This window comes from Erythrolamprus reginae, chromosome 1, assembly GCF_031021105.1.
Source record: "Erythrolamprus reginae isolate rEryReg1 chromosome 1, rEryReg1.hap1, whole genome shotgun sequence".
In the NCBI taxonomy this organism is placed as follows: Eukaryota; Metazoa; Chordata; class Lepidosauria; order Squamata; family Dipsadidae; genus Erythrolamprus; species Erythrolamprus reginae.
In genome coordinates, this window is record NC_091950.1 from 418,092,126 (window position 1) to 418,112,775 (window position 20,650).

General features: G+C 43.3%; 1 protein-coding gene across 1 annotated transcript in view; it reads right to left on the minus strand.

The window, feature by feature from the left end:
- Positions 1–561: 561 nt before the first annotated feature.
- Positions 562–20,650, minus strand: part of RNFT1 (ring finger protein, transmembrane 1) — a 33,886-nt gene continuing 13,797 nt past the window's right edge. The window contains 8 exon segments of the mRNA XM_070735296.1: positions 562–1,628; positions 6,999–7,100; positions 9,073–9,138; positions 12,013–12,113; positions 12,116–12,170; positions 15,232–15,385; positions 18,276–18,376; positions 20,352–20,428. Of these exon segments, the coding sequence (XP_070591397.1) occupies positions 1,494–1,628; positions 6,999–7,100; positions 9,073–9,138; positions 12,013–12,113; positions 12,116–12,170; positions 15,232–15,385; positions 18,276–18,376; positions 20,352–20,428 (791 nt within the window). The 3' untranslated portion in view covers positions 562–1,493.

Here is a 20,650-nt window from a genome sequence, read left to right on the forward strand (position 1 = left end):
GATGAAGTTGGTTTAATTTTGGCTTCCCGGATTTTGATGAATTTTTAGAGCTAATGAACCCAAGTCAATGGTGAGTTGTTAGTAAGTTATACCACAGTGCAATCCATTTAGAATCCAGTCCAGTCATAGGGCAGCGCCCCCCCCCCCTCTTCTGGGTTCCCTCTTGTTTGTGCAAATGGAGCTGCGTGTGCTTGCCACTCACGTGAAACCATCCCCTTTCACCCCCAATTTACCAACTTTGGAAGGATGGAAAGCTGAGTCCACCTTGAGCCAGTCAGGATCGAATTCCTGGCAGTGGGCAGAATTAGCCTCAAGGTGGATTTGGTTTGAATCAAGTCGATTTAAATCACTAGTAAAAAGGCTTGACTTAAATCAATTTAAATCATAATTTTTTAAAGAACTGTCATCTCCCACAGCGGCTCCTCCTCTGACCCGCTGTTGACTTACCAACAGTCCCAACATTGCAGCATATACAGCCTCATGCTACATAACTAAGCTCCATTTCATGCTGAATAAATTAAATTATTAATGTAACTTAAGCAGAAAACCATCTTGGATAGATTTTTTACTCCAAAAGCATTTTTATTAAAATAAATTTGATAAAAATCAAAAAAATCTGATTTAAAAATCCGATTAATTTTTTTTAAACAATTGATTTTTATTCACCGATTAGCCTGCAATACTGTGTTCTGATCATTGCGCTACCATATATTAGACTTAGCCTGCTCATCTTATTCCTCAGTCACAAATAAATTCATCTCGTACATATAAATGCAGGAAAAAATGAGTAAATGTAAAAAAGGTTTAACACAAAAAAAATTTGCAGGCTGACAGATTCAAACTGCATTTATTTTCATCAACCATAGGCTACATATTTTTTAAAAAAAGTACTGCTAAAATACGGTTTTCTCTTTAGTAAAAATCTAGCTGCTTACAACAAAATAGAGGCCAAAACCTTTGTTCTTTAAAATTTAGACTTAGAAAAAGTAGAAAATTTCACCCACGTTTGCATAATTAAAATTTGAGATTTACGTTCACAGAAAGCAGAAATGATTCAATGCTTCTCGCCATGTGGCGGCCAGGTATAATGGTTAGAGGCATCCCGACAACGCCAAATCCCACCAAGTGGATTTTGTACCTCTGGATCTTAAAAGTTTACACACACGAGACGTTAACACTGGAGGCAGTAAAGATCTTGCTCACGTTGCTGATTTGGTAGACTAAGTGACTTTAAAAAACGGTGTTTTGATACTCAGAAATTTGACAATTTCCCAGAAGCGGCATTAAAAGGGGAATTAATTCCATGTGGAAAATTAAGTAGGATACGAGCTGTGATAAATCTGAACGGATTCCAATACAGTCAGTGGAGAGAACAAGGCATTATTCCTTCTGTATCCCTCTCTCCTTCCAGCCATGTCCTCTACAACGCGCACGCCTGGCGGTTCAAATGAGTCCATACGGTGAAGCACACAGCCACTTTATTGTTAGTTTGTTTAATAGAGTTGCAATTGTGCAGAGGTTGCGCCATCGTACCACTTGTTGACGTGAGTGGAAAGGACTGTTCGACAGAGGGGGCACGTCTTCTCCCGGTTGAGCCACAGAGCGATGCAGTCGTCACAAAACACGTGCTGGGAAGGAAAAGAAGAGGTTGCTTTGGTTAGAGGAGCGTGCAAACGTCGGGGGGAAATGACTCAAAGCTGCTTATTTTTCAAGAGGCCACTGGACTTTTCTAGGTTTTTTTTCTCCCTGTGAAGACATTTTGCTTCTCAGCCAAAAAACTTCTTCAGCCCTGTGGAGCTGGACTGCTAGTTTGAAAGAGGAGTCAAAGAGGCCATCTATATCCAAATTGAGCAAAGGGAGTATCAATCCTTCCATTCCCCACCCTCCAGTCAGAGCTGAAGAAGCTTCTCAGACCAGAAACGAAACGTCTTCAAGGAAAAACAAAGGAAGTCCAGTTGCCTCTTGGGGAAGGATATTGTTCTGCTTTGGCCTATCCAGATCGGATCAAAGGGAGAATCCACACGCTGATATTTCAAATAACACACTTATATAACAAGCATGATTTATACAAGAAAACTCATGCCTTCCAGTCCATCTCGGCAGCTTTCCATGTTAAATTGGATAAGAGGTAAACATCTGTCCAGCCGCCAAGACTCAAAGCTAACTTCACATTCCTCAGTAAGATAAAAGTTCTTTAATTACACTTAATACACGTGCACGATTCTCCAGGAGGTTGCTCACACAGCTGCATTTCTGCCTGATGATTTTAGATGAAGAATAGATTGCCAGCATGGCATTTCTGGAACCCCAAATCTAGGACCTGCCACCATAAAAAAGTTGCAACACCACACTCCCATTACCCAGAAATTCTCCTTTATATACTGTCTGGGTGTGGTCACCTGTTTGCTAGATATAACTGTCTATACCAGACCTGGGCCAGATGCGGCCCGCCCGCTGTCTGTGATCGGCCCACGGAGGTCGGTCCAACCTGTTTTATAATTTGGAATTACTGTATAGCAGCAGTCCCCAAACTACGGCCCGCTGAGGCCATTTGCCCGGCCCGCAGCAGCGTACGAGATTTTACAATCTATATACTAAGTTCCCGAATCTCCCCTCCACTCTGCTGCTGAGCGTCTGGCGGCGGCAAGGAAGAGGAGGAAAGCCAGGGGGCGGGAAGGAAAGCACCCTATGGCAGAGCAGCAACAGTTCCTCTCCCTAAAGGCGAGAAAGAAATTGGCCAATTGCTTTCCTCCCCGCCCCCTGGCTTTCCACCTCCTCCTCCTCCAGACACTCAGCTGCAGACCGTCTTCGTCCCTCCAGTGCCGCTTTTTTGCTTTTTTTTTTTGCACCGGAGAGGTTTGTGCGCGTTTGGGCACTTTTGCGTTGGGGGGGTCTGCTGCGGAGAGGGAGAGAGAGAGAGAGAAAGAGGGAGAGATAGAAAGGGAGTGAGAGAGAGAAATAAAGCAAGAAAGAGAGGGGCAGAGACAGCGGGAGAGTGCTGCTATTTTGCTTCTTCACTGCCCCGCGGGGAGCCTGGAAGCCCTGCAAGAGCGTCTGGAGGGGACAGTAAACAAGCCATCAGGACCCCCGCGCACTAACCTGTTAACGGCCGGATCGCGGGGAGGGGAGCTTTTCCCCGGCCAGGCGACGGCGAGGCCTTCTCGATGCTTGCCCGCTGCCCAGGCCCCGCGCTTGGAGCCGGGGGCGACAGGCCTAACCTCGGCTTACTTGGCCCCGGTGCGGCCAAAGTGCGGGGAGAAGTAGGCGGCAGCGGTGACTTCAGGCCCGCCTCCAAGCTGAGCTTCCTTTGGCTTCCTTCGAGGCAAAGTTGCAAAGCTCACCTGCCGCCTCGGAGGAAGCCAAAGGAAGCTCAGCTCAACGAGGACCGGCTGTTGGTCTCTTGAAACTACCGCCGCCACCGCCCACTGCAGAGATCCCTTCGCCCGAACAGAGGTGGAGGCGGCGGGCTCAAGGGACCAAGAGCCGGTCTTTCTGGGTGCTGAATAGTTGCAGCTTCTGAGGCTGCCTCCGCCTCCAGGCGAAGGGATCTCCTCGGTGGGCGGCATCGGAGGCTGCAGCAACGCAGCTCCGAAAAGGACCGGCTGTTGGTCCCTTGAAGCTGCCGCCGCCGCCACCACCCACTGTGGAGATCTCTTCGCCCGAATGCAGGTGAGCTTTGCAGTTTTGCCTCGAAGAAAGCCAAAGGAAGCTCAGCTTGGGGGCAGGCCTGAAGCCACCGCCGCCGCCTACTCTGCCCCGCACTTAGTCTGCACCGGGCAGCTCTGGCGGGTGCGGGGCAGCAGGGCAAGCCGCGAAGGTGGCGCAGCCAAACGTGGGTCGAGCGGGAGGGCACTGAGCAGTTGCGTGGGGCGGCGGTGGGGCGGTTGGCTGCAAGGCACTGGCGCCGGCAGCTTGATGTGTTGCAGGACGCCGCACATTGCTGGCGCTGCACTGGGCATGGGGCTGGCACCTCTGTCCCGGCCCAGCCAGTGGGCCAGTGCCAGTCCATGCCCATGCTCAGTGCAGCGCCAGCAATGTACTGCGACCCGACATCGGTGCCACCGTCTTGGAGCTTCTGCTTGCAGCTGACTGCCCCACGGCGTGTTGCAGGGCAGGAAAAAAAAGAAGAGAGGAAGGAAGAGAGAAGAAAAGGAGAGAGAGAGAGAGAGAGAAAGAAAGCAAGAGAGAGAGGGAGAGAAAACAAGTGAGAGGGGGAGGGAATGTGAGAGAGAAAAAGAGAAAAATGAGAAAATGATGGAGGGAAAGAACGAGGGAGAGGGAAACAAAACATGAGAAAGAAGTAAAAAAAGGGAGAGGGAAAGAAGAAGAAATGGAGGGAAAAGGAAGGAAGGAAAGGAAGAAGGAAGGAAGGAAGGAAGAAGAAATGGAGGGAACAAGGAAGGAAGGAAGAATGAAATGAATGGAGGGGCGGAGGAAGGAAGGACTTTTGGGGGGGGATGTAAATTTTTTTAAATTTTTCTCACAACATACATTCAAACAATACAATGTACCATCTAATTTTTCCTGAATAAAATGCGGTATTTTGTCAGTAACTAATATCAATCATCAAAACAGTTGCAATTTTTTTTTCCTAATGTTGTCATCCAGTACATACTTTTCTTTTAATTAAATTCCCTCCTTAATGTTCCTTCAAAAAGTACACCAATTATATTTCTAACTTATTAACCATTATGCCAAAGTGCTTCCTTCTTTCTTTATATATTTTTCTATAATATTTTTATACATTTTTCTATAAACCAAGAAAACCTTGTATAGCCAATCAGATGTTAACAAAAGAAAATTAAAAACAAAACATAAACATGTATGAATTTCAGACTTCTTCCCCCCCCCCCCAAATAGTACATTCCCATTTTGTTTTTTTTACGTTAAAATAAGGAATGTGCAGTGTGCATAGGGATTTGTTCATAGTTTTTTTTATAGTCCGGCCCTCCAACAGTCTGAGGGACAGTGAACTGGCCCCCTGTGTAAAATGTTTGGGGACCCCTGCTGTATAGGGAAGTGATAATGACCAAATGATTTCACCTTTTTTCATTTAGCATCTGTCACCAGCATATGTATCGAGTGGGCAATTAATTTATAATTATAATTATAATATATACGGTAATATAATATATAACTTTTCTAGATAAGAATCGGGTGTTCAAGATATAATATATAATATATAATTATATGTATATAATATATAATATATAACTTACAATTATAATATAATTAACTCAGTTCTACCCAATAATATACAGTATTGGGTAGAACTGAATTAATTATATTAGTCCGGCCCTCATTTCTTATGCGGCCCCATGGCAAAATTAATTTCCCACCCCTGGTCTAGACGTTCTTTCATAGACTCACCTTCTGAACCTTTACCCATAAAAATACTCCTGTCTGCTTCGTGACTTTCTGACCCGGGCATCTAATAGGGGTTCCTCTCCCAAGTTTCCCTGCTCCTCTGACTCAGATATTACCACCACTGGGGTTTCTACAGTCTCTGGAGGTTTCTCAGGTTCCAACTCTTCCCTCATTCTCACTATCTGACAGTTGTCAAGAACATTGGCCTACGGAACCAGGACAGGCTCGGTTCATCCTCCTCAGAATCTGTGACTAACTGACCCGGTCATGGACCACTCACAACAGATATGACATCATCTATCTCCAGTCTACAACACGGTCCTCTCGGCAGTTCCAAGAAGGCCCCACACCCATTTGCACCACTCAGGGGAGCCTGAGGACACAGATAAACCTCCAAGTGCTTCAATGACCCTCTGAAAGGATGCAAATGACCAGCTGTCTGCAAGGAGTATCAATCCTTCCATTCCCCACCCTCCAGTCGGAGCTGAAGAAGCTTCTCGGATGAGAAACGAAACGTCTTCAAGGAAAAACAAAGGAAGTCCAGTTGCCTCTTGGGGAAAAAAAGCACCTTTAGGACAACCGAGACCCAGATGACCGAGACCCTCCAGAGACATTAAGAGACTGAAGATTTCACCCGTGATGGAAATGCTGTTACAATGAAAACAGCACACACAGACTTCAGTGCAGGGTGCCGCTCTGAGTCTCCGGAGAGGGGTGGCATACAAATCTAATTAATAATAATAATAATAATAATAATAATAATAATAATAATAATAATAATAATAATAATAATAGGAGACAGAAGGACTAATACTGGCGGCACAAGAACAGGCCATTAGAACAAATGCTGTCAAAGCCAGAATTGAAAAATCAACAGACGATCCAAAGTGCAGACTCTGTAAAGAAACAGATGAAACAATTGATCACATACTCAGCTGCTGCAAAAAGATAGCACAGACTAACTACAAGCATAGACACGATGCTGTGGCACAGATGATCCACTGGAACTTGTGCCAGAACTACCATTTACCAGTGGCAAACAACTGGTGGGATCATAAGCCCGAAAAAGTGGTCGAAAATGAGCAAGCAAAACTACTGTGGGACTTCCGACTTCCGACTGACCGAATTCTGAAGCATAACACACCAGACATTGTGATCGTGGAGAAAAAGAAAGTGTGGATGATTGTGGAGAAAAAGAAAGTGTGGATCATCGACATCGCAATCCCAGGAGACAGCAGAATTGAGGAGAAGCAGCTAGAGAAATTAGTGAAATACGAAGATCTAAAAATCGAGCTGCAACGACTCTGGCATAAGCCAGTGAAAGTGGTCCCAGTGGTACTTGGCAAGCTGGGCGCAGTGCCAAAGGATCTCAGCGGACATTTGAAAACCATCGGAATTGACAAAATCTCCATCTGTCAATTGCAAAAGGCCGCTTTACTGGGATCGGCAAATAAAATTCGCCGCTACATCACACAGTCCTAGGTGCTTGGGAAGCGCCCGACTGGTGATGAAATACGAAATGTAGCATAGTGATCTCGTTTGCTGTGTTGTACTGACTAATAATAATAATAATAATAATAATAATAATAATAATAATAATAATAATAATACAAGGGTTTGCTGAGTGTTACCTGGCAGAGGAGGACAACTGGCTGCTGGAACTCCGCTTGACAAATGGCACAAAGATCGTCTGCTTCGGCCCGCTGTCTCTTGCTGGCCACCACGCCGCAGCTCTGCAAAGCGAGGAGGAAGAGGAGGAGGAGGAAATAATAATAATATCAGAGGCACTGGAGAAAAGAGAGACTATTTAAGGGCCCTTGGTGTTGCCTGAGTCTGGCTGTTTTCTTGCAGACATTTCACTACCAAACTAGGCTACATCATCAGGGCAAAACCCCACTCCCTTCCAGCACTGATGAAGTTACCTAGTTTGTGTTCTGTCGAGGTCTCTAGTAGAATCCTCCCGAAAATTCACAGATACAAATGTCAGACACATACATGTTTGACAATTCAAAACAATGTTCTTTATAATGAAAATTCACTTAACCTAAGCCCTCTTTTGTATAGCAAAGAGCACTCGTCTCCAAACAAACTGGTAATTTGTACAAGTCCCTGATCAATTCTGTGATACTTAGCTTGCAGCTGTGAGGCAATTCACAGTCCTTTCACAAAGTGAAACACACTTTGCTCTGGTTTGGTTTCAAAGCGGGGAAAAATCAGCACACAAAAGGTCAAAGTCAGTAAAGCAGTCACGAAACACAACAATCAGATAATCCTCCACAATGGCCAAACCCACAGGCTGCTATTTATAGCAGCCTCACTAATTACCACAGCCCACCCAACCACAGGTGGCCTCATTTTCTTTGATAATAATCTCTCAGTTGTTGTTGCCTATGCATCGCTCTCTGCATGCGTGGCTGTATCATTAACTCTTGTTCTGAATCTAAGGAGGAGCTAGATAATTGATCTCCTTCTGAGCTGTCTGCCACACTCTCCTACCTGTCACTCATGTCTTCTTGGTCAAAGGAGCCTTCATCAGCAGATTCCACCGGGAGCACAACAGGCCTGCGACATGTGGATGTCTCCCCCACATCCACAGTCCTTGGGGCAGGAGCTGGGCCAGAGCTGACCACAACAGTTTGGGTAACGAAACATCTTTAAGAAAGCCACCCAGCTGTGAGCTCACCAAAGTCCCCTCGTTTCAGAGTTGAGCTACAGATATTCTCCTTTAGGGGGTATTTAGTTTGAAGTTCTGACCCGGAGCCATTCTGCTCTTTTGCTGACCTTAAACCCAAGTTTATTTTGGGGTTGTTTTGTAGCCTCTATGAAATAAATATCTTCCCAGACAAAGATCAGAAAAGGCACCAAGTATTTGGCTCGTACATAATTAAGACTTTTCCAAAGCAACTGTGTGACTATGATTAATTTTATTTATATAGAAAATAAGCCTTTCAGTTGCCAGTTACTAGCGCTGATGATGTTATCTAGGTTGGTAATGAAACATCTGCAAGAAAACCAAGCTCAGCACGAAGAACGCCACAATCGTCCATCACATTTGAAAAAAGCAACGTGAGAAAATATTTCACTGAAAGAGTAGTAGATCCTTGGAACAAACTTCCAGCAGATGTGGTTGGTAAATCCACAGTAACTGAATTTAAACATGCCTGGGATAAACATATATCCATTGTAAGATAAAATACAGGAAATAGTATAAGGGCAGACTAGATGGACCATGAGGTCTTTTTCTGCCATCAGTCTTCTATGTTTCTATCTCACTCCCTACTAACACTGATGATGTTACCTAGTTTGGCAATGAAACGTCTGGGGGAAAAAACCCAAGCTCAGACAGCATCCAAGACCGTAACAGTTGCAGGCTTCTTTGTTAACACAGGGCTCTGCTCACAGGGGAAAGCTGAAACACAGCCTGCATCTCTCTGCAATACTCAGCATTTTAATTGTTTGCCATTATAGTTACCTCCTGTGAGATGGGTGATTATATATCAGTGCCGTGAGTTTTGTATTTTTCAGAGTATAAGATGCACCAAAGTATAAGACACACCTTAGTTTTTGGAGAGAAAAATAGGAGACAAAAAAATCTGCCTACCAGGTATTCATCTCGGTAGCATCCTAAGTCTGGTCAGCTTCAGCTCAATTACACTCATAGGGCAAAAGCTATCTGTAATTCTCTTTAGAGCATATAATACTCACCGGTCGTGTAAAAAATATCCGTAACACCCTTCTGAGGTTTTTCAGTTGTGCAAAAAAACTCAAAACCTGGAAAGCAAAACAGGAGAGAAAAGAGTTACGGTATTATCCGGTAATAATACTGTACTTCACTTGGTGTTTAGGACCACAAGCATTTTTTGGAAGAAACCGAAGTGGTCTTAAACGTCATGCAACTATTATTATTACCAACTATTATTACCATTCTCCAAAGACGGGCTACAAGAATGGTGGAAGGTCTTAAGCATAAAACTTAACAGGAAAGACCTAATGAATTCAAGCTGTATAGTCTGGAGGACAGAAGGGAAAGGGGGGACATGATCGAAACATTTAAATATGTTAAAGGGTTAAATAAGGTCCAGGAGGAAGTGTTTTTAATAGGAAAGTGAACACAAGAACAAGGGGGCACAATCTGAAGTTAGTTGGGGGAAAGATCAGAAGCAACATGAGAAAATATTACTTTACTGAAAGAGTAGTAGATGCTTGGAATAAACTTCCAGCAAACATGGTTGGTAAATCCACAGTAACAGAATTTAAACATGCCTGGGATAAACATCCATCCATCCTAAGATAAAATACAGGAAACAGTATAAGGGCAGACTAGATGGACCATGAGGTCTTTCTCTCCCGTCAATCTTCTATGTTTCTATTATTAAATTTAGTGGGCATGCCCCTTTGACCAGGATGGTGAACTTATGGCTTGAAGTGGCATGCTGAGCCATCTCTACGGGCACGCCAGCTGTCACCTGCTGCTGTTTTGTGTTCCCGCGCAGGAGAGCAGAAAACCAGAAGAGCAGCTCCTTGGCGTGTATGCGCATGTTCAGAAGACCTGGTGACCAGCACACATGCGCCTGCCGGAAACAGCTCAGCTTCTCGGAGTACATATGCACAGTGGGGAACTGCTCTTCCAGTTTCCAGCGCTCTTACACTTGAGCTCTCTCCCACTTCATGACTTGGTGAAGTCCTATATCATTTCAGACAAATGGTCATCCAACATCTTCTTAAAAACTTCCAGTGTTGGAACATTTACAGCTTCTAAATGCAAGCTGTTCCACTGATTAATTATTCTAACTCTTAGGAAATTTCTCCTTAGTTATAAGTTACTTCTTTCTTTGTTCAGCTTCCACCCATTGCTTCTTGTTCTACCCTCAGGTGCTTTGGAGAATAGGTTGACTCCTTCTTCTGTGTGGCAACCCCTGAGACATTGGAAGACTGCTATCCTGTCTCCCCTGGTCCTTCTTTTCATTAAACTAGCCATGCCCAGTTCCTGCAACTTCATATGTTTTAGCCTCCAGTTCCCTAATCATTTTTGTTGCTCTTCTTTACACTCTTTCTAGAGTTTCAACATCCTGTTTACATCATGACCAAAACTGAATGCCGTATTCCAAGTGTGGCCTTACCAAAGCCTTATAAAGTGGTATCAACACTTCACGTGATCTTGATTCTATCCCTCTGTTAATGCAGCCTAGAACTGTGTTGGCCTTTTTTTGGCAGCTGCTGCACACGGCTGACTCCTATTTAAGTGATAGAAACATAGAAGTCTGACGGCAGAAAAAGACCTCCTGGTCCATCTAGTCTGCCCTTATACTATTTTCTGTATTTTATCTTAGGATGGATATATGTTTATCCCAGGCATGTTAGTTACTGTGGATTTATCTACCACGTCTGCTGGAAGTTTGTTCCAAGGATCTACTACTCTTTCAGTAAAATAATATTTTCTCATGTTGCTCTTGATCTTTCCCCCAACTAACTTCAGATTGTGTCCCCTTGTTCTTGTGTTCACTTTCCTCTTAAAAACACTTCCCTCCTGGACCTTATTTAACCCTTTAACATATTTAAATGTTTCGATCATGTCCCCCCTTTTCCTTCTGTCCTCCAGACTATACAGATTGAGTTCATTAAGTCTTTCCTGATACGTTTTATACTTAAGACCTTCCACCATTCTTGCAGCCCGTCTTTGGACCGTTCAATTTTGTCAATATCTTTTTGTAGGTGAGGTCTCCAGAACTGAACACAGTATTCCAAATGTGGTCTCACCAGCATTCTATATAGCGGATCATAATCTCCCTCTTCCTGCTTGTTATACCTCTAGCTATGCAGCCAAGCATCCTCCTTGCTTTCCCTACCGCCTGACTGCACTGTTCACCATTTTGAGACTGTCAGAAATCACTACCCCTAAATCCTTTTCTTCTGAAGTATTTGCTAACACAGACCTGCCGATACAATAGTCAGATTGAGGATTCCTTTTCCCAAGTGCATTATTTTACATTTGGAAACATTAAACTGCAGTTTCCATTGCTTTGACCATTTATCTAGTAAAGCTAAATCATTTACCATATTACAGACGCCTCCAGGAATATCAACCCTATTGCACACTTTAGAGTCATCGGCAAATAGGCAAACCTTCCCTACCAAACCTTCCCCTATGTCACTCACAAACATATTAAAAAGAATAGGACCCAGAACAGACCCTTGTGGCACACCGCTTGTAACCTGACTCTGCTCAGAATACTCGCCGTAAACAATAACTCTCTGATGTCTACGCTTCAGCCAGCTGCAAATCCATTGAACTATCCAGGGATTAAGTCCAATCTTCACTAATTCATCTATCAGCTCTTTATGTGGAACCGTATCAAAGGCTTTGCTGGTCCAGGTAGGCAATATCCACGGCACCACCTTCATCCAACACCTTTGTGACATAGTCAAAGAAATCAATGAGATTAGTCTGACATGATTTGCCTCCAGTAAAGCCATGCTGATTTGGGTCCAGTAAGTTATTGTTTTTTAGGTGCTGATTTATCCTGATTGTTGATAAAGTGATTGTCCACTAGGACTCCAAGATCTCTTTGTAACATTGAAAACTCTGCTCCCACTGTGACTCCATTCTTTTAGGATAAGACACCAAAAAGGGCAACCAATGTTTACCTTCAGGATAAGATACAGCAGAGCCAACAAGATGCCAAAGCTCCACCCGATGGTGCTGTCCAATTCCCTGAAGCCGACCAAATATCGAAACCACACAGGGCAGGAACCATTTTGCAATAGCTTTGGCAAAGCTCTTCCAGCAGCATATACCAGTAACCCTGTGGGGAGCAAGGGAAAGGCAACCAAAATTAACATTGCAGGACCCATTCACGCAATGCAGGTAGCCCTCGACTTATGAGAGTTGATTTAGTGACCGTTTTAAAACAGGAACTGACGACCTGTTTTTCACACTCCCAACCATTAGCGGCATCCCCGAGGTCATGTGATCAAAATTTGGGCGCTTGCAAGTGACTCATACTTATGATGGCTGCCGTGTCCTGGCGTCATATAATCATCATGTGTACAATGGTCCCTTGACTTTCTGGGTCCAACTTTCACAGAAAGGCTATACCACGGGTTTTCAAAACCCGTGGTATAGCCTGCTTTCGCCCCTGCCTCCCGATCCCTCCCCTTTAATTCTCGGAGAGTTGGTACGCTCCACTTGAAGCCAAGCCTTGCGGGTGGACAAGACCACCCTAACTTGCCCAAGGGGGGAGGAGCTGCAGGCATTGTTGGGTCAGGGGGCCACGCGCTAATTGCGCTTACTGCCACCCGTCGCCGCCACCTCTTCTTCCCCCACCCACCTAAGCCGTCTCCCTTAGTGGTAGCGTCCGACCTCCCAACTGACCAGCCTGGAATCCGAGCTTCGAGTCCTGGTCTGGATCCCTCTTGCCTTGAGCTTCCCCTTCCCCTGCCCTGACCACCACTGCCGCCGCCACCATGGGAAACACAGGCAGCGAGTGCAGCAAAGCCCCCAGCTTGCCGCCCCATTGCCCTGCAGTTCTGGGGGTAAGTAAAACCAGGAATGGAGGAGGGAGGGGGAGGAAGGAAGGAAGGAAGGAAGGAAGGAAGGAAGGAAGGAAGGAAGGAAGGAAGGAAGGAAGGAAGGGTGTCTCCACTTTGCAGAAATTTGACTTTCACGGGCGGTCTTGGAACGTATCCCCCGCGAAATTCAAGTGACCGCTGTAATCATTCGTTAACTTTTGACATGGCATGTGATGGAATTAGAGACAAATCATGTCCTTTGTTGGCTGTAGTGCACATGCAGGTGCTAGCCAGCTGATTTTCGGCCTTGGGGAAACGGACTTCTGGTTTGCCCGTTGTGCTGTTTCTCACACTTTGGGGCTTCGGGAAGCTCCCCTGAAGGCTCCAGAGTGCAAAAAACAGCACAACGGGGAAACTGGAAATCTGTTTTTCCAAACATCCAGTTTGCCCCGTTTGGCCATTTCTTCACTGTCCCAGGTTTCAGTGAGGCCTGTGCGCATAGGTTGAGACAGGAGGGGATTGTGCCCATGTGCAGGGGCAGCAAAGGGAGGTGGGGTTTTACATGCATGGGGGGAGGGAATGGGTGTGGGCACATACGGACATACTAGCAGATGCAGACACACTCTTTTGGCTCGCAAACCAAAAAAAGGTTTGCCTTCAGTGACACAGACCGTTCAAAGTTACAATGGCACTGAAAAAACTGAACTGAACTGCCACTTGACTGGTGTGCTATAGGGTTCCTGCTTGGGCAGGGGGTTGAACTTGATGGCCTTCATGGTCCTTTTCAACTCTAACAATCAATCAATCAATCAATCAATCAATCAACTTACGGCCATTTTTTAGAGTTAGGAACTGTTGCAGTATCCCAACAATCGGTGAAAAATTCAGATGCTTGGTAATTGGCTCATAGTTATGATGGTTGCAGTGTATGTGTTTGTGTGTGTGTGAAAATTACCTGGCGAACAGTGGAGAAGCCAGATTCACTTAACAACTGTGGCAAGGAAAGTCATAACACATGTCAAAAAACCCCCCTTCCTTAAAACCTTTCTTGCTTAGCATACAAACACAGAAGATTGATGGCAGAAAAAGACCTCATGCCCTTATACTATTTCCTGTATTCTATCTTAGGATGGATATATGTTTATCCCAGGCATGTTTAAATTCAGTCACTGTGGATTTACCAACCATGTCTGCTGGAAGTTTGTTCCAAGCATCTACTACGCTTTCAGTGAAATAATATTTTTTTCACCTTGCTTCTAATCTTTCCCTGGAGAAGGGCAGCATACAAATCTAATAAATAAAAAATAAATAAATAAACTAACCTCAGATTGTGCCCCGTTGTTCTTGTGTTCACTTTCCTATTGAAAAAACTTCCCTCCTGAACCTTATTTAACCCTTGAACATATTTAAATGTTTCAATCATGTCCCCCCTTTCCCTTCTGTCCTCCAGACTGTACAGATTGAGTTCATTAAGTCTTTCCTGATACGTTTATGCTTAAGACCTTCCACCATTCTTGTAGCCCGTCTTTGGACCTGTTCAATTTTGTCAATATTGAACGGGTCGAAAGACGGGCTACAAGAATGGTGAAAGGTCTTAAGCATAAAAAGACTTAATGAACTCAATCTGTATAGTCTGGGGGACAGAAGGGAAAGGGGGACATGATCGAAACATTTAAATATGTTAAAGGGTTAAATAAAGTCCAGGAGGGAAGTGTTTTCAATAGGAAAGTTAACACAAGAACAAGGGGGCACAATCTCAAGTTAGTTGGGGGAAAGATCAAAAGCAATGTGAGAAAATATGATTTGACTGAAAGAGTAGTAGATCCTTGGAACAAACCTCCAGCAGACATGGTTGGTAAATCCACACTAACTGAATTTAACATGCCTGGGATAAACATCTATCCATCCTAAGATAAAATACAGAAAATACAGTAGAAAATACAGCAGTATAAGGGCAGACTAGATGGATCATGCGGTCTTTTTCTGCCGTCAGTCTTCTATGTTTCTATGTTTTTGTAGGAGAGCAACAGACGTTTGTTAACTGCCCCGAGTCTTCGGAGAGGGGTGGCATACAAATATAATAAATTAAATTAAATTGTTTGTTTGTTCGTTTGTTCATTCGTTCGTTCATTCATTCATTCAATTTGTATGTTGCCCAACTCCCTGGGGACATTCTGGTCTCCACTGTGGTCCCAAGTCAAGGACTCACCTGTATGGCCCCTTTCAAACTCATCCCTTGCTTTCAAGTCAATACCGGCACTCTTGGCAATGAGTTAAGGCAGCAAAGGAGCATGACCCACCAAAAGGAGCATGACAGTTCAGTTAAAATCCAATTAATAAGAGTGGTGTCTTCACCTTAGATTTAAGAGACAGGATAAAACAAGGCAGGAGGAGAACGGTGCATTTCAAGCTCATGAAGACGAACTTCAAAACGAAATCCGTGATTCCCACAATCCAGAGGACCTCCCAGAAGTTCAGGGCATCCACCGCAGGATTTAAAAGGATCAAGCTATGAAGACAAACAATAAAAACAAGGGGAGGATAAATGGGATACAAAAACCAGCCTGGAAACGTTGAAGCATAAGCCCTCAGCTGGCTGGAGAATTCTGGGAGTTGAAGTCCACAAGTCTTACAGTTGCCAAGTTTGAAGACTTCTGCGTTAAAGGGACACAACTGTAAAAATATAGACAGCCTAGGAATCCAAATGGAGGGAAAAAATAATAATAATTTCATAGGGAGTCCTTGACCTGCAACAGTTCATTTAGTGACGGTTGGAAAATTGTTTTGTGTTTCTCACCCCCTCCCCACTCCCAGATTATCAAGATCATGTGAAGTGTTAATACCACTTTATAAAGTCTTGATAAGACCACCACTTGGAATACTGCATTCAGTTTTGCTCATCACGATGTAAAAAAAGATGTTGAGATTCTAGAAAGAATTCAGAGAAGAGCCACAAAGATGATTAGGGGACTGGAGGCTAAAACATATGAAGAACGGTTACAGGAACTGGGCATGGCTAGTTTAATGAAAAGAAGGACCAGGGGAGATAGGATAGCAGTGCTCCAAGATCTCAGGGGTTGCCACAAAGAAGAGGGAGTCAGGCTATTCTCCAAAGCATCTGAGGGTAGAACAAGAAGCAATGGGTGGAAACTAATCAAGGAGAGAAGCAACTTAGAACATTAGCTGTCCTGAGTACCACAGGATTGGGCGGTATATAAATCAATTAATTAAATTAAATTATTAAATTAATTAAATTAAATTAAATTACATTAAATTACATTAAATTAAATTGAAATTTCCTGACAGAACAATTAATTACTGGAACTACTTGCCTCCAGAAGTTGTGAATGCTATAACACTGGAAGTTTTAAAGAAGATGTTGGATAACCATCTGTCTGAAGTAGTGTAGGGTTTCCTCCTAAGCAGGGGGTTGGACTAGAAGACCTCCAAGGTCCCTTCCAACTCTGTTGTTGTTGTTATTATCATCATCATTCACCTTTAGTATTTTAAGAGCCTTGGTGGCGCAGTGGTTAGAGTCAGTACTGCAGGCTACTTCTGCTGATCACCAGCAGCCAGCAGTTTGGCAGATCGAATCTCACCAGGCTCAAGGTCAACCCAGCCTTCCATGGTGGGTAAAATGAGGACCCAGATTGTTGGGGGCAATATGCTGACTCTGTAAACTGCTTAGAGAGGGCTGTAAAGCACTGTGAAGCCATATATTAAGTCTTAAGTGCTATTGATAAATGCTATTGCCATTTATTGGCTTCCTCCAATACAGGTAGTCCTCAAGTTACAACAGTTCCTTTAGTGACTGTTCAACATTACAACAGCCCTGAAAAAAGTGACTTATGACCGTTTGTCACAATTAGGAGCTGGGTAGCATCCCCGTGGTCACGTGATCAAAATCCAGGCGCTTGTCAAACTGAGTCGTATTTATGAGTCTCAGTGTCCCCGGGGGTCACGTGATCCCCTGTTGAGACTTTCCAATAAGCAAAGTCAAGAGAGGAAGTCAGATTCACTTTACAACCATGTTACTAAAACTTAACAATAGCAATGAATTCACTTAATAGCTGTAAACCAGGGCCAAACCCGTTTAGCAACGATCTTCCTCAGTGAGAGAAATTTGGAGCTCAATTATGGCATCTAAGAGGAGATCCTGTAACTTTTGGGGGGGGGGGACAGAAAGATGATGTCAGAAATTTAGTTCTAAATCATAAGCATTTTTGGGGGGTTCCCGTCATAAGTTGAGGACAACCTGCACATTGGGAATAGGACACCATAGCCAGTTTGCTGCAGCCAACTTAGCTGCGGGACAATTTAACAAGTCCATTTAATTATTTGAAATAAATAAAAATTAATTTAATTTTTGCCCTTCACATTTCATTCTGCCCCTCCTTTTGCATCTTTTAATGATTCTATTCGCCCATTTTTTTGATATTAGTGTAATTCAGAGATGAGCAGTATATAATAATTTATAATAATAATTTATTGGATTTGTATGCTGCCCCTCTCCGCAGACTCGGGGCAGCTAACAACAATAATAAATACAACATGTACAATCCAATAATAAAAAACAACTAAAAACCCCTATTATAAAACCAAACATACACACAAACATAACATGCATGACTTGTAATGGCCTAGAGGGAAGAGCTATCCCAACTCCCCCATGCCTGGCGGTATAAATGAGTCTTGAGTAGTTTACGAAAGACAGGGAGGGTGGGGGCAGTTTTAATCTCCGCAGGGAGGTGGTTCCAGAGGGCCGGGGCCGCCACAGAGAAGGCTCTTCCCCTGGGGCCCGCCAAATGACATTGTTTAGTCGACGGGACCTGGAGAAGGCCAACTCTGTGAGACCTTATCAGTCGCTGGGATTCGTGCGGTAGCAGACGGTTCCGGAGGTAATCTGGTCCAATGCCATGTAGGGCTATCCAACCAACCAATCAATCAATAAATAAACTCAGTGGTTCCCGACCTGCGGGTCGAATCCCTTTGGGGGTCAAACGACTGTTTCACAGGGGTCGCTTAAGACCAGGAGAAAAGACAAATTTCCCATGGTGTTAGGAATTAAAGCTTCCATTCTGGGGCCTTGGAACATATTTTTGCAATCTGACCAATCAGGAGTTTACAGTGGGGGGTTTCCCTCTGACCTTCCTGCCAATCAGCTTGAAGCTCTGTTGGGAGAATTGGCACTATTATGGTTGGGGGTCACCACAACATGAGGAACTGTATGAAGGGGTCACGGTATTAGAAAGGCTGAGAAAAACTGTAACTCTTGTCCTGCAGAGAGTTGGCTGTTGCAAATTGTCATAGATCCCTGGATATTTAGGATGGCAGGGAAGTCTGACGTAAGTCGAGGACCGCCTGTACCAATATGGGGAGTTGAGTCTGTGTTGAATTACCTGTAATGAAGTAACTGAGAGTAGAAGGTGTAATAGATGAAAACGGAAGAGCCCATCAGGAACAGTAGCAGCCATATACACCTTAGCCTGGAGCACCTTTCCTGCAAGAGAAGAAATTTTAGAAAGTGTCAGTCAATTGTTAGCTTCATAGGCTAAAAACAAGGTTTAAAGAGTGTCATGTGATCCATTTGACCTGGGTAGTATAAGGGGGTTGGACTAGAAGACCTCCAAGGTCCCGTTCAACTCTGTTATTCTGTTATAGGCTTATAGCTTTCCAAAATAGACCATTTCAATCAGATTCTGAGCTCCACAAAAACAACAATAGTTACATAGAAACATAGAAGATTGACAGCAGAAACAGACCTCGTGGTCCATCTGGTCTGCCCTTATACTATTTCCTGTATTTTATCTTAGGATGGATCTATGTTTATCTCAGGCATGTTTAAATTCAGTTACTGTGGATTTACCCACTACGTCTGCTGGAAGTTTGTTACAAGCATCTACTACTGAGTGTGTATGACTGTGTAGTAGAGAACATTTTTATAATGTGTTTTTAAATTAGTTTTTTCAATTTTTTAACATTAGATTTGTATCTATATTGTATTGCTATTGTGTTGTGAGCCGCCCCGAGTCTTTGGAGAGGGCGGCATACAAATCTAATAAATAATAATAATAATAATTATTATTATTATTATTACTCTTTCAGTAAAATATTTTCTCACGTTGCTTCTGATCTTTCCCCCAACTAACCTCAGATTGTGCCCCCTTGTTCTTGTGTTCACTTTCCTATTAAAAACACTTCCCTCCTGAACCTTATTTAATCCTGTAACATATTTAAATGTTCTGATCGTGTCCCCCCTTTCCCTTCTGTCTTTCAGACTATATAGATTGAGTTCATTAAGTCTTTCCTGGTAAGTTTTATGCTTAAGACCTTCCACCATTTTTGTATTCCGTCTTTGGACCTGTTTAATTTTATCAGTATCTTTTTGTAGGTGAGTCCTCCAGAACTAAACAGTATTCCAAATGTGGTTTCACCAGAACTCTATATAGCAGGATCACAATCTTCCTCTTCCTGCTTTTTATATCTCTAGCTATGCAGGCAAGCATCCTACTTGCTTTCCCTACCGCCTGACCGCACTGTTCACCCATTTTGAGACTGTCGGAAATCACCACCCCTAAATCCTTCTCAATCCTGACTCAAGAATTGTGGGAGTTGAAGTCCGTAAGTCAACTCTGCCTATCCCTGTTCTAGACTATTATCTTAACCATTAGAACAATCTGACTCTATATTTCATCTATAAAATTAAATTAGTTTATTGAAATAAAGGTAGTAGTCCTTGATTTACGACCACAATTGGGCCCAAAATTTACGTCGCTAAATGAGACAGTTGTTAAGCGAGTGTTCCCCCCATTTTACGACCTTCCTTGCCATTAATCGAATCATTGAAGCTGACACAATTGTGGAATGAATTTGGCTCCACCGTTGACTTTCTTGGTCAGGTTGCCACAAAAGGGGATCATGTGACCACCGCAACCGTCGTAAATAGGAGACAGTTGCGAAGCACCTGAATTTTGATCGTGTGACCATGGGGAATGCTGCAATGGTCGTAAAAGTGAAACAGCCATAAGTCACTTTTTTCAGTGCTGTTGCAAACTTGGGATGGTCAATAAAACAAACGGTTGTAAGTCGAGGACTATCTGTCATCCAGTGGTCTGCATGCATTTAATTTGAAATTTCTCAATGTGTTAATTTAAGATGACCCAGGTCAGTATTTTTTTTAATTAACATCATCTTTAAAAGGAAGCCTTTAAAAAAAAATCTATGCTATTTTATATCCTGGTAGAACAAAAGCTGAGACTCTAGATTTCTCTCCAGAATTTGCATCGATCTCCAGAGCAAATTAAATTAACATCATCTTTAAAAGGAAGCCTTTAAAAAAAAAATCTATGCTATTTTATATCCTGGTAGAACAAAAGCTGAGACTCTAGATTTCTCTCCAGAATTTGCATCGATCTCCGGAGCAAAATGAAGCTTTAATAAATACTTACAACTGTGCAGGAGGAATGGATACTTACTCTTAGGAAAACCTGATTTACAATGGCTTTGTTTGCATACATAAAAGTTGTGAGCAGCCCAATTCCCAGAGAAATGCCTGTTAGGAAAAAAGGGTCAATTTATACAAACAAAAAAAAAGGAAAAGAACAAAACACAAAAAAAGCAAAACTAAAAAGAAAGCACCGAACCCAAATTTCTTTAAAACAAATGGCAAAATTAAGCAAGAATTACATAATGTTTTACGGCAACAAAAGGGCAAATTTTTAAAAAAAATCCTGGAGGCTCCTTTTCTATTTTTGTCTACTGGAGACAGAGAACA